Consider the following 12,584-nt stretch of genomic DNA (forward strand, 5'->3'; position numbering starts at 1 on the left):
TTTGACTAGCACAAGCGAACATCATGTCGTGGCTAACGCACTTGGGTGCTCTTTTACTCCTCGCAAGCTGTTGCTTCGCCAGGATTCAGAACAAGCAATGGTGGAATAATACTGTTTTCTATCAGATTTATCCGCGAAGCTTGTACGATTCGAACGCTGACGGAGTGGGCGATTTGAAGGGTGAGCTTATATCAATTTTGTCTCACGTTCCCATGCCTAGTTATTAAAAAATAATTACTTGCTTTATTAATATAACGTTGCAAGTCTTACTCAATTAATTATTGAACAATAACTTTACGCAGTTAACCAGGAAAATTATTATTATCTGAGAACTTTAATTTAAATCCTGTACGAACAATATTTGTAACGGCATTCTTTTATTTTTAGGAATAACTTCGAAGCTGGAATATTTTGTGGAAACTGGCATTAATGCGATCTGGTTGTCGCCCATATACACAAGTCCCATGGTCGATTTTGGATACGACATATCAAATTTCATCGACGTCGATCCAGTTTTCGGCTCATTGTCGGACTTCAAAGCTCTCGTGGCACGAGCCAAGCAGCTTGGTTTAAAAGTGCGACGACCCGTCCAATATTCTACAGATTTTATTTTTTAATTTAAATAAAACAAAAATTAATTTAAGCAGATTTAAAAAATATTATTCCGCATTGTTTTAACATTGTATATAATACTTTTTTTTTTTACAGGTGATCCTCGATCTTGTGCCAAATCATACATCCGACAAACATCAGTGGTTTCAAGAGGCTCTTAATGGAAATGAAAAGTATAAGAACTACTTTGTGTGGGCGGACGGCAAAAATAAAGACGGCGTAACGCCACCTAATAATTGGATCAGCGTATTCAGCGACTCAGCCTGGACGTACGTTAAGAGATATAATCAATGGTATTATCATGCGTTTGAGTACAGACAGCCCGATTTGAATTACCGTAACCCCGATGTGAGATCGGAAATGATAGTAAGTTGAATCGAGAGATTGTTTTTTTTAACTATTTTTGCTCGCGGTTAAAGGTTTGATCATCTCTTCGATTAAATCTGTTTGATTTTTTTTTTTCTTTTATAGAATGTCCTGAAGTTCTGGCTGGACTTGGGTATAGATGGTTTCCGCGTTGATTCCGCTCCGTTTATGTACGAAGATTCCGAATATCGGGACGAGCCCAGAAGTTATCAGCAGGGTTTAACGCCGCGAGATTATTTGTACTTGACTCATAATTATACGACGGATTTAATCGAGACTTATCAGCTGTTTTCAACGTGGAGGAGTTTCATGGACTTGTATTCTTACATATATAATCAAGATCAAAAGGTAAATTAATTTTCTGTTCTTCTTTTTCGTTTTTTTTTTTTTTTTTTTTTTTTTTTGCTAAAATAATCATTTTTGTTGCATTTTTTTTTGTGCATAACGTAAGATGTATCTTTTCCGATTCAGATACTGGTGATGGAGGCGTACACTAATTTCACGCACACTATGGAATATTACGATTATGACGTCCTGCCTTTTAACTTCGATATTATTATAGAGTTGAACTCGCAGTCATCCGCTTTAGATTTTAAACAGAAAATAGATCGCTGGATGAATTCAATGCCAAGCGGTAAAATCGCTAACTGGGTGGTATGTATTCGTAGTATCTTAACAAATTGTATTTCGTTAAACGTGTCACACGTGAATAAAACTCGGTCGCGTTTTCGAATCGGAAGGTAAGCCTTGATGTTGATTTTTATCTAGCTGGGAAATCACGATAATCCGCGGGTCGGCTCTCGTTTCCCGGACAGATCGGACCACATGGTCATGCTGTCCATGGTCTTGCCGGGGTTGGCAGTGGCATACAACGGTGACGAAATCGGCATGTTAGATAAAAGGGATATATCCTGGCAGGACACGGTGGATCCTCAGGCGTGTAACGCGGGCGAAGCGCAATATCAGAAAGTATCTCGTGATCCTGAACGCACGCCGTTCCAATGGGACGCGACGAAGAACGCTGGTAAAGAACAATATCGCGTCCTCAAAGCGTTGGACAAACGTGTAATATATCGTGAGTCTTGGTATTTAATTTAATTTTTCATCACGGCAGGTTTCAGCACGGCTGACTCGACGTGGCTGCCGGTGAACGACAACTATCTCTCGTTGAATCTCGCGAGGCAGAAGGCGGCCAAAAAGTCGCATTATAAGATTTATCAAACTTTAGCCAAGATGCATCATACCGATCCGGCCCTTACAGAGGGAAGCTTTAAATCTCTCATTACGAACGACGACACCGTTTTGGGTATAATTCGAAGCAACGGTTGCCGCATCGTTCTACTTTTAATCAATTTCGACGAGGACAGGCCTAAGATTGTCAATTTGTCGCAAGAAGGTCTTCCCTCGAAAATGATCGTCAAGATCTCCAGTATGGGTTCCAAAGTGAAAGCCGGGTATAATTTATTTTGTTTTGCCTAGTTTCTTTTCTTTTTATGATAATTACGAGAAAGATTAATAACATCAATTGATTTCTTTTCGCATGCAGGAAACTAGAAGACGTGAGCAAGATATATCTACCAGAGAATGCTGCCGTAGTGTACACAACTGTATGAATGTTTCTAAAGTATACCTATCTTTTTTAGAAATGTTAATTTCTTTTTTATGCACTTGTGAATTGTAGTCCTACTTGCAGTAAAAGGAAATAAATGTAATAAACTAGATTTTAAATCAACTAGATTTAAAATTTCTCTATATAAAGAAAGAAAACTAATGAGGGGTAACTTAATCGCGGGTTAAAAGTCTTTCCATAAAGCGTACACTTTATTAAATCGCATTCGATTTTAATTATAATAATAATTATTTCTTTAATTAAGTGTATAATAATATTACGTTAGTTCTGTTAAATAATTTATTGCTAGCTGGCATGGTATCGACTGCCAATGTATAACGTGGGAGCGAAATTTTCCGTAACTCGAGTTAATCAACGTGCCGGTAAATCGAGACGTTGTATTGATCGCGATAAACGCATGCGCCTTTATTAATCCGATCGTATACTGGTGGAGTAATGTAACGTTACGTGCCAACAGGCCCCCGAGGTAGCTAGCAAGAGCTCACGATAGTGCCAAGTCCACAGTAGTATGTCAAGAACGGTGCCGCACGTGTTTGTGCGAACATTCGGCGGAGGTGACAGTGATCATCTTTGATCCCTTGCTTCATTTTTGCCCTGGTAATTAAATAACCGGACGATATACCGAATTTCGACTCATCGTAACTCGCAATATGCTTCAACAATTTTACGTAGGCTCACGTTGACAGTTTTCTGCTCAGTTTTGTTTATCGTTTAGTGCGCTTTCTCAAACGAGGGTCTATAAATTTCAAGTCCACTGTCAGGATGCATTTAACTTTGATCGATAAAACGTAATTTATAAGTATCGATAAAGTGTCGTTTGTTTTGACAGTTGCGCTTATGTCATTTGTAAGTAATCGTTATGTGTCTCTTATTGTTTTGCACTTGGCACTTTTTTTTAATTGCGGAAAAAGAATTATTTTTTCGAAAAAAAAAATTACATTTTATCAGTCCTTTAATAGAAGCATTTACAATTTTTAGCTTACGCTGCAACAAGTATAATTATTATACAGAAGTTTACGCTGTTAATTTCGCATGTTAAATATATTAGATTATATTTTGTGTTAATGATGTGCCATTTGCTTGTTGGAATAATCACCCTGCTCGAGTGCAATTATATCATTCAGTCTTGGCATGACGCGTTTGCCGCTTTCCATATTACGAATTATATTTTCTTACTTTGAATTAATATCGCTCTTATTCTTTTCGATATTCGCATATATTCGACATGTGCCAATTTTTTTTTATCAACGTAAATATATATATATATATATTCTCTCTCTTTCTCTATTTTCTTTTTCTTGCAAATGTAATACTAAAATATGTCCCGCATAGCGCAAAACTGCATGATATAGATAACGCTGCATTGCAGTTGTGTTTCACTGTGAAATACAAGCACGTGCTGTCATCGTCCACATTAATTAGAAATTCCCGCGGCGTCGAAACTTTCCGCAGACATGTAGACGCAATCAATGATCTATCTTTAGACGTTGTAAAAAAAGTCATTTTGTTTCCCTTTATTTTATTTTTTTTTTTTTCGCCCTACAAACTATTTTATTATTTCAACATGTTTCAATAAATATGTAAAGTAAATTTCTATTGCGTAAAGTGCCCGTTAGATAATGTTGTACTATTGTACATACATCCTGCATGAATGTTATTAATATAATAACGAATTGTGTTAAAATTAAAATTTCTGCATAATATATGTAATATATATGTGCTGAAGCAAATTAAATTGGGCTTTATTAAAAATTCACGTACTCTTAACAAAGGATAGCCATGCTAGAAAGGATATCCGCGTTGATTTTATATCTTTTGTGGTCACCACAATGTCTGGTAAGCCAATTATAAGTGTTCGGTCTAACGTATTTAGTCAATAATAACAGACGACCGTCCACGTCCAGTTTTTGCAGCTATATTTTTGTACAATCTATACTGCGGGTGCTTTTTTTCCATTCAGTTAGTTACAAAGTAAGATGTATTTTTTTTTCTTTTTTTTAAACTCTCGATATACCATTTTTCGTGCAGGTTTTTCAGAATAAATAAATCGTATCGCAGCCACTTTGTCAGCAAAAAAAAGAAGTAGAGCACGATATAAATGGATTGCCCTTTTCCACGTCGCCCGGTTCTTCTTTTGATGTTATACACGAATGCAAAAGATCGCATGTGATATAACGTGATAATGTACGATCGGATGAATTGGCGTTAAATGCAATTTAGATTTATTCCGATTTCGTCGCTGACGTATTAATCGATAAGCATATTTTTGCCGATAATATTATTCCCATATGTGAAATGCGCGGCGTAATAAGTTAGATTTACATAATTTATAATAAATACAAGTGATATTATTTTACAAAGAACCACTAATAATTATTACACAACGCGGGTAACTAATGACGAAAATTTTTCATATAACACTATCCAAAGCTGTACACCATCAATCATTAATTTGTTATAATAAATTATGCGCAATGTAAATTTTGTTTTTTTTTTGTTTTTTGTGTACGCGTGTTCGAGTTACTTTTTCGATAAGTAATGATTTCAAACATAAAGCCTTAGGTTGACCTCAAAATTATAATATCACTTCCAGTTGACATATCTTTCTTCCGCGACTCCCTTTTTTTGTTACAATTCACCTTTATCGTTATACGCACGGTGTACGAGTGTGTACAGACGAGTGGGTAGTCGCAGTGGCCTATATACATCGAAAATGAAACTTGCGTCTCTTATCTGAGATTACTTTCAGCCTTGTTCGTTTCGTAGGTATTGAACCTACAAAGCCGACGACGGTAGATCGCGAGTTTTGCCAATTGCTTTTACTGAAGCATCGGAATGTGTGTAATCGGAATCTGGGAATTACTTGAACAAATTCGAAATCCTTTTATTATCAACCATTCAAACGAAACCTGTCGAATAAGATACGATTATTCGATTTTCTTGTTACTACGTGACGTCTAAAATAAAGTCATTCTTATTACACGTTATTAATAACTAATTAAAAAACGTGAATTATTTAGCACGCATTAGAAAAGTTATAAAAGTATATTCTTTATCTTAATATTTTGTTGTTTATTATATTTTTTTCATAAAAAATTTTTTTTTTCTACTGGAAAGTATAAATCTTTAAAAACCATTTAAATATTAATTAATTCGGCCACATATTAATCCACTTCATGTTATTATCTCGGTCTTAATTTGTTTGCGTCACCCGAAACACTTGTTTTAATTAAAATTGCCAATGTATGTACGACAAATATTTATTTAAATTGCCAAATACGCTGGGCATCGAATATTTGTTATCTCAGTGTTATATGGAAAATTTTAATTATTAAATTATATATATATATATATATTTTTTTTTATGTTATTTATAATGTTATTACGAATTCAGATATCAATTAACAATTTTTCAAATTCAACAAGAACTTGATTAAGTGGGATGGATTGCTTTGTGCTATCAATTGCTACGAAATTATAATTATTAAATTAATTATTATATATTCCATTCTACTCGTTGATTGCTAATTACATGCATGTTTCAGGATATGGTAGACGTTACAACAGCTTTGCCGTCCAATGGAGGAGCCTCGTTAATTGGACGCACCAGAGGTGCTCTTAGGTCTGTGCGTTCCGCTCTGGGAGGAAGCGGAGAGTACCTTCAGGGCTTAGGGAATAGAATAGGATCCGCTCTTAGCAGTAGCTTAGAGGAAAGCGAATTGACTACGACCCCTTCTTCCCCGTCATCATCGCCACAAGCACCGCCGCAGGTTATTAAGCCAGAGGAGCAATTAGGGCGGCGGAAACTCAGACTTCCGAAGTAAGCAAAGATTTTGTTATCCCAAATACCTTATTATTGTATTTTCCAGTTAGATTAGGTTAGGTTATTTGCCACTTTTCCTTCCTTCCTTTCTTCTTTGCTTCCTCGCTTTTATGGCAGTATTCTGGATCATCTTGAAGCACCTAAAATTATTTGATATTATATTACACTGCTTTTATTTTATAATCGCTATCGCTAATCATTATAACGCTATCACTCGAGAGACAAACGACCGAGAAAATGACGGTGGATTATCGCGGTGATTTATTTAAGGTTAAAATTAAGAAGCGCGACGAACGATCGTCTGTTGTGTGTGAATTTGCATTCTCGATATTCGTAGCGTTATACTTACGTCCGCCGGGTCTTTATTCGAGTCGATCCTGATCTAGAGACGAGAAATTGGCTGCGGTGTAACAGCGAGCGAGGTCCATCTTGATCCTTCGGTCAATACTAGCTCGTTGGTGGAACGAATGAGAAGCTTGCATCAAGCGGGGAATGAGATGGGGCCGCGATATGTCGAACCCCAGGTATCAGATTCAATGTTCCCCGCGTACTTTACCTTCAAGTGACTCGAAAATTATTTGTTCGAAACGGAATGACAACCTCGACCGCGACCAGCGGCGACGGAGAAGACGGGCGAGGTGCAGTTCTCCTCGCGCGCCGGTTAATGGCGGAACCCCGTTGAAGTAGGTAACGAGAGTAGCGAGTGAAGCGAATCGACAGTGCTGGTTGTGGCGTATATCATACTAGATGCTTCGCGCGGTCCGCCTACGTAACCTTACATTTTTCGAGGCACTTTTTCGCAGCTCGAAACGATAAGTAGAATAACACAGGAGTAGAAAAAAAATGATTGTCCGTTCCCGAGCCGACGTCGACGACGTCGACACAATTTTCCACATAAGCGTTCGCTACCAAGTACACAGTAATGTATATACACCCGTGATTATCTTACAATCTAAATTTTAATTATATGCGGCAATTATTAGCAAGCTATTAACGCGCTCGTACATATCACAGAGGCGTGAGTTTACCCTTGCCAGCGCGTATGATAATATACGTATTAGTAACGTTTGCCGTTCATGAATATTCACGTTACGGGACCGCGATTATTACACATTATTTCCTTCGCAGATTTGGCGCGGGATTATCGTACGAGGATTATGAGGCAATGGCACGGCATAAATTGGAACGGCAGGAGAGCGCCAATATTTCTAGAGGACGAAAGTATCCGCCTGGGATGACTTACGAGGAGATCGCATCCTCCAGGTCGGTCTCGAGCAGAAAGCAGGAGAGCCGGGCCGAGCAGGAAGATATAAGTCCCGATCGCGACAGCCAGTCAAGTATAGAGCCCATTCAGGAGCAGGACATCAAAGCGACCGGGCCAGATCCTTACGAGAAATTAAATTACAAAGCAGGTAATTAAATCGCGCCTCTAATTATCCCCGGGGAAACGTCGAACGAGTCGAAGTCAATGACTCTTGGTCTTTGACGGCGGTCGTTATCATTTTCTCTCTCTCTCTCTCTTTCTCTCTCTCTCTATCTCTCTATCTTTCACTTCGCGGTTATCATCATCATGCAGCTATTGAAACTCGGATGGAAATAATATATTGTGTTCTTCTTTCTTTTCACGAAGCGAGAGCGCCGACCCGCTATCAGACGGTTGTTTTCCGTTTAGGTAAATGTAATAACAGTCAGTCAATTGTGGACTGTCCCTGTGATCTTACCCGCGTGTCCTATCAGTGTATCACACGTAGGGATATGCTTCTGATCTCAAAATATCGATACTTTTGCGCAACCGAATTATGCGTAAGTGTTAAAAAAGGAAAAAAAAATGAATTTTTAACGCTTAGTTTATATTGTATTACGCGATGGAAGTCTCGATATTTTACAAGTTATTGTACATCTTATCACATGCCCGAGTTTCTGTCCCTTTTCCTTCAGCTAGATGTGATTAGCAAATACTAGTGCAATCGATATGTCCGCGTAACCCGGTGTTGGAATATTCGTGGGTCGATTGCGATGTATCCTCATGGTCCTGTATGGTCTGGCCTGGAGGGTATTGATTTTCGTAATTAAACCTTCCGTCATGCTTCAAAATGCTACGTAAATGAATGAAATCTGGATAGATTGATCGATTCTCTTTTGCGGTTTTAAAAAGCAAAACAAAAAAAAAGAAATTAAAATAACAGAACATTTTCTTATTGGTAAAAGTAAGCGATGCAATTAAGCATTTTCTTATTACTTTAATGTAGAAACGTTGATCGTGTGGGATCTAATTATATTAAATAAAATTAATATACATTATATTTTTAGTTTGTAATACATCCTGAAAAGAATACGATTTAAACATTAACATTTTAATTTTATTATTTCAGTGTGATGACTTTTCTTGGACGTATATGTTAGGTGCAATGCAACGACACTCGTATATTTGAACACGTCGTTATATACTTCTCCTCTCTTGCCAGACATTGCATCCTTATGGTACAAATGTTGATGTCCCTGTGTATTATATATTATATGTGTGCATACTCTTCACATAAATCGCCTATTGCACCCCGATTGCATTCATAGTTCGAATAAAGAAGCGTTCTACGTGGGTGGGAAAAATTCCAGTGCGGTAACAGTCTCACGATAAATAGTCTTAACTTATCGTTTACTGCCTCAGTTATTTCCGCAACATTAACTGATACGTTGCAAGGATGTGTAGACAATTAAATAATATCGCGAATGTAAATATGTAATTACCAATGTCATATACATATAATAAGCGTGGTCATTTGCGAGCATACGTCGCGGTACTTCGGAGCATTTTATTTAAATTATAAAAAATTCAAAAAAAATTTAGACGTTGACGTAAATGGATTAACAAATTAATTGTAGTAATTTCATTGATGGGGTACGAATGGTAGCTGTATAATAGGCAAGTGATCCCAGCATAGAAGTATAATTTATTTGCCTAAAATATACGTATTATAATTACAAGAGCTAGCATTGAGATTAACAATTATTTTTCTTTTTATTACGAATCCTTTAAATAAATGTGAAAGAAATATTGTTTTAATTCAAATGTAATTTTAATGATATCAACTCAGAATTAACATAACAGGAATGCAATTATGTAAGAGTGATCAACACTTTAGTCGCGTAGTTTAGTCAAACTGTGTGTCATTTATTTTTGTTCGATAAATCATTAGATTAGATCTGACTGCAAGTTTAGGTGTCGGCCGTGACGCACCATTGCTTGACATATTAATTACAGTGTTGACGACTGTATAATCAAATATATATTTGGCACAAGGTGTTTTTTCTTTTTATTCTAGACATGCCTTGCAGCAGTGATTCTACAAGTGATCAAGACGGGTATGGACCCAGTACTAGTTTAGATTCTAACATGGATGGTCGCAGAATGTGGCAAAGATCAGGTAATAATTAACATTTCTATTTAAATACTTATTTGAGAAACAATTTAAGTAATTTGTTAATTAAATTTCGTTTAAATAAAAGTGTACGAATAATAATATTGCAAACAGAGGTATAAAAATTGTTTGTGTGGCTGATGTAATTATATTTTCAGGATCTTCGTGTTCCGTCCAGTCTTGGGCTTCGAGTTTATCGGCTGATAGTCAATCGGAGGAAGCTGCTGCGGACTTTATGAAAGCTTTCGTACCTTTACTATTCGACGCGCCTAATACTATTGATCAAGAACAAAAGGCTAACTTTGGACAGATGGTTTTGGTATTTATCAAACAATTTTAATTGCAATGTTATATTCTTTGAGATAAAATAGATGGGAGAATTAGACAAATCGCAAAATAGATATAAAAATTGCTTTAATACTTCATTTTGATACAGTAATATTATTACAGACAGAATCGGGTAGAATATGGTTCTCCAGGGTGGTGAACGCAAGAAGAGCACGTGCGTGTGTTACTGAAGCTTCGTTTTATTCTTTAGCCCAGCATTTTGCAGTCGCGCTATTTGAATGTCACGAAGCAGACGATTTTGCACCCGCTAAAAGTCTTATGAATATGTGCTTCACTTTTTATCATGAAGGTAATAAAAAAAAAAAAAAAAAAAACTTTATAAAAAATATATCCAGGAAAACGGTAATTATTAATTTCTTAACTTTAAGACGATAACTGTAGTAATAATTTATAAGTAATAATAATTAATATTAATACAAATTTTGTAATTTTAGTGGAAGTTCCTGGATTAGAGCCCTATCGAGAATATTTGTACACGCATTTACGTGTTCAACCAATATGGACATCCATGAGATTTTGGACGGCTGCTTTCTTTGATGCAGTACAATGTGAACGAGCGTCAAGGCCGGTGCCGCCTCGACCAAAATCCTTAGATCAGGAAAGTATTGCCGCTGAAGACAGAAAGTTTCAAGCGAATATCGTTTTCGGACAGTTAGGGTAAATATACGTAATTATATAGATTCATAATTGATTAAGCAAATTTCACATTTCATCATTATACTACATATTCTTTTTATTTTAATCATGATACTAATTTTTTATTTTTCTTTTTAGGACTTTTACTTGTAACATGCATGCCTTTGGTCTGTCGCGAGCTTTATGCACAGAATTCCTCCGGAAACAATGTATTATCGCAAATTTAACAAAAGGTAATTATTGATATTGAAATAATATAACACTTCTTGTTAGAGTTTTCTAAGCTTTATATAATAAAAATATTAATTTTATTTTAATTTTTCAGAGCAAGAAAAAATGCTGAAAGATAACATAGATCGAATGTTTGACGAAACCGAGCCATGGCGGTAGTTTAGTTTGAACAAAGAAATAATACAGAATTTGAATAAGATCTTGAAAATGAATTTAGAAAAACATTATGAAATGTTTCTTCAAAATTCTGAAAAAATTGAATTATTTTCGATCACCGATAAGGTAGAAGAGTTAATGATAAAAACAATCTTGTTAATATCGTTGATATAAGCAACGGTAGATTTTTTACGGTATTCAACGCTAGACACGTCAATTTCTAAGACGTTAACACTGCACAGATTCGCGCCTTAAATTGTAAAAGTATATTAAATTTTACGTTTCTAATATATAAAATTTTTATAAAACTGCGTTAAAAGAAATTAACTTTTCAACGTTAACAAACATTAAGAAAAATAAGAATTAAAAAATTGCTAATTGGAATAATTTTGAGTTCTAAAGTTTTTTAACAATTTAAAATATTAAAAATTCTATTGTTATAATAAAGTTAATAATTAAAATGACAATAATATGAAAAATAAACTGTATTATTGACAGTTGAATTGATACTATTGATTTGAGTGTAATTTATTACATTGGAAATAAGTGAAAAGGGAAATGTTCTTAAAGAAGAGCAATTTAACATAGACTAACTATAAAGGATACTATAAAGCGCGCGTTATATCTACCGTTTATTCTTTCTTAAAGAAAGTTGTTTTACATTTAATAATTGTTGGCAACGAACTATAGCTTAAAAGCAGATATGGTATTTGCTGCGGTGACGGCGGCTGGCGTACGTGACTTTTCCCTCTCGGTCGTTGAGTGCGGGGAGGTGTAGGAGGCTGCGTTCCCTCTCAGTCCCCTGTAACCGGTGCTACGCTGAACATCTACGCGCGCGCGCTTCGTGTGAGGTTCGACGCACATCACGTACGCCAGCCGCCGTCGCAGCACCACGAACGCCATTCCTGACGGTGAGTACGTATTTTACTTGGTACATCAGCACCTCTCGTTTCTTTAAACATAATTTAGATATACATTTCAATATCGATTATATTCATATTGTTAAGTTATTACATTCGCGACCAAATGAGTCAAATGAAAGAATGTGTGATCAGTTAAGTTCCAAGAAACAATCTTCCTCTATGCCGGCGTAATAAACGGAGAAAGAATGTTTAAAATATGTAAGAGTTACAGAAAGGTGGAGGGAGAAAAAAATATAAAGTAAAAAGTAAACGTTTATCACTACAGATATGCGTTTAAGAAAGAACAAAGTCTATGTTATTTTAAATAGAGTAACATGTGATCTTTGCAATCTTAATAAATATTTAATAAAATAATTTAATCACGTAAAAATAACAAGTGAGTATATTTATTAAAAGCAATTCCTCATTTTTTTAAGGAAAAAAAGCAGGGTATGTACCGTTCT

At 35.8% G+C, this 12,584-nt stretch overlaps 2 protein-coding genes across 5 annotated transcripts; both read left to right on the forward strand.

Moving 5' to 3' along the window:
• Nucleotides 1–2,710, forward strand: LOC139103939 (maltase 1-like). The gene is made up of 8 exons (XM_070659110.1): nt 1–180; nt 388–575; nt 709–978; nt 1,084–1,326; nt 1,450–1,632; nt 1,747–2,002; nt 2,093–2,432; nt 2,525–2,710. The coding sequence occupies exons 1-8, from the start codon at nt 24–26 to the stop codon at nt 2,589–2,591; spliced, it is 1,704 nt and encodes a 567-aa protein (XP_070515211.1). The 5' UTR covers nt 1–23; the 3' UTR covers nt 2,592–2,710.
• Nucleotides 2,711–2,824: 114 nt separating this feature from the next.
• Nucleotides 2,825–12,517, forward strand: LOC139103944 (uncharacterized protein KIAA0513-like). 4 transcript variants are annotated; one of them, XM_070659121.1, is made up of 10 exons: nt 2,825–3,454; nt 6,154–6,428; nt 7,560–7,843; nt 8,062–8,103; nt 9,752–9,853; nt 10,006–10,166; nt 10,298–10,484; nt 10,630–10,852; nt 10,970–11,064; nt 11,157–12,517. In XM_070659121.1, exons 1-10 carry the CDS (start codon nt 3,446–3,448, stop codon nt 11,219–11,221), a joined length of 1,443 nt encoding a protein of 480 aa, XP_070515222.1. In that variant the 5' UTR covers nt 2,825–3,445; the 3' UTR covers nt 11,222–12,517. The 4 variants fall into 4 exon arrangements, with proteins under 4 accessions (XP_070515222.1, XP_070515223.1, XP_070515224.1 ...); XM_070659122.1 differs by having other exon boundaries at nt 2,828–3,205; XM_070659123.1 differs by lacking the exon at nt 8,062–8,103 and having other exon boundaries at nt 2,829–3,454.
• Nucleotides 12,518–12,584: the final 67 nt, after the last annotated feature.

This window comes from Cardiocondyla obscurior, linkage group LG07, assembly GCF_019399895.1.
Source record: "Cardiocondyla obscurior isolate alpha-2009 linkage group LG07, Cobs3.1, whole genome shotgun sequence".
Classification (NCBI taxonomy): Eukaryota; Metazoa; Arthropoda; class Insecta; order Hymenoptera; family Formicidae; genus Cardiocondyla; species Cardiocondyla obscurior.

Coding starts and splice junctions, on each gene's coding strand:
- LOC139103939 (XM_070659110.1), top strand. CDS start 24: ATGTCGTGGCTAACGCACTTGGGTGCTCTTTTACTCCTCGCAAGCTGT. Junction 2,003..2,092: donor GGACGCGACGAAGAACGCTG/GTAAAGAACAAT, acceptor TCATCACGGCAG/GTTTCAGCACGGCTGACTCG. Junction 2,433..2,524: donor GGTTCCAAAGTGAAAGCCGG/GTATAATTTATT, acceptor TTTCGCATGCAG/GAAACTAGAAGACGTGAGCA.
- LOC139103944 (XM_070659121.1), top strand. Junction 8,104..9,751: donor GACGGTTGTTTTCCGTTTAG/GTAAATGTAATA, acceptor TTTTTATTCTAG/ACATGCCTTGCAGCAGTGAT. Junction 10,853..10,969: donor ATCGTTTTCGGACAGTTAGG/GTAAATATACGT, acceptor TTTTCTTTTTAG/GACTTTTACTTGTAACATGC.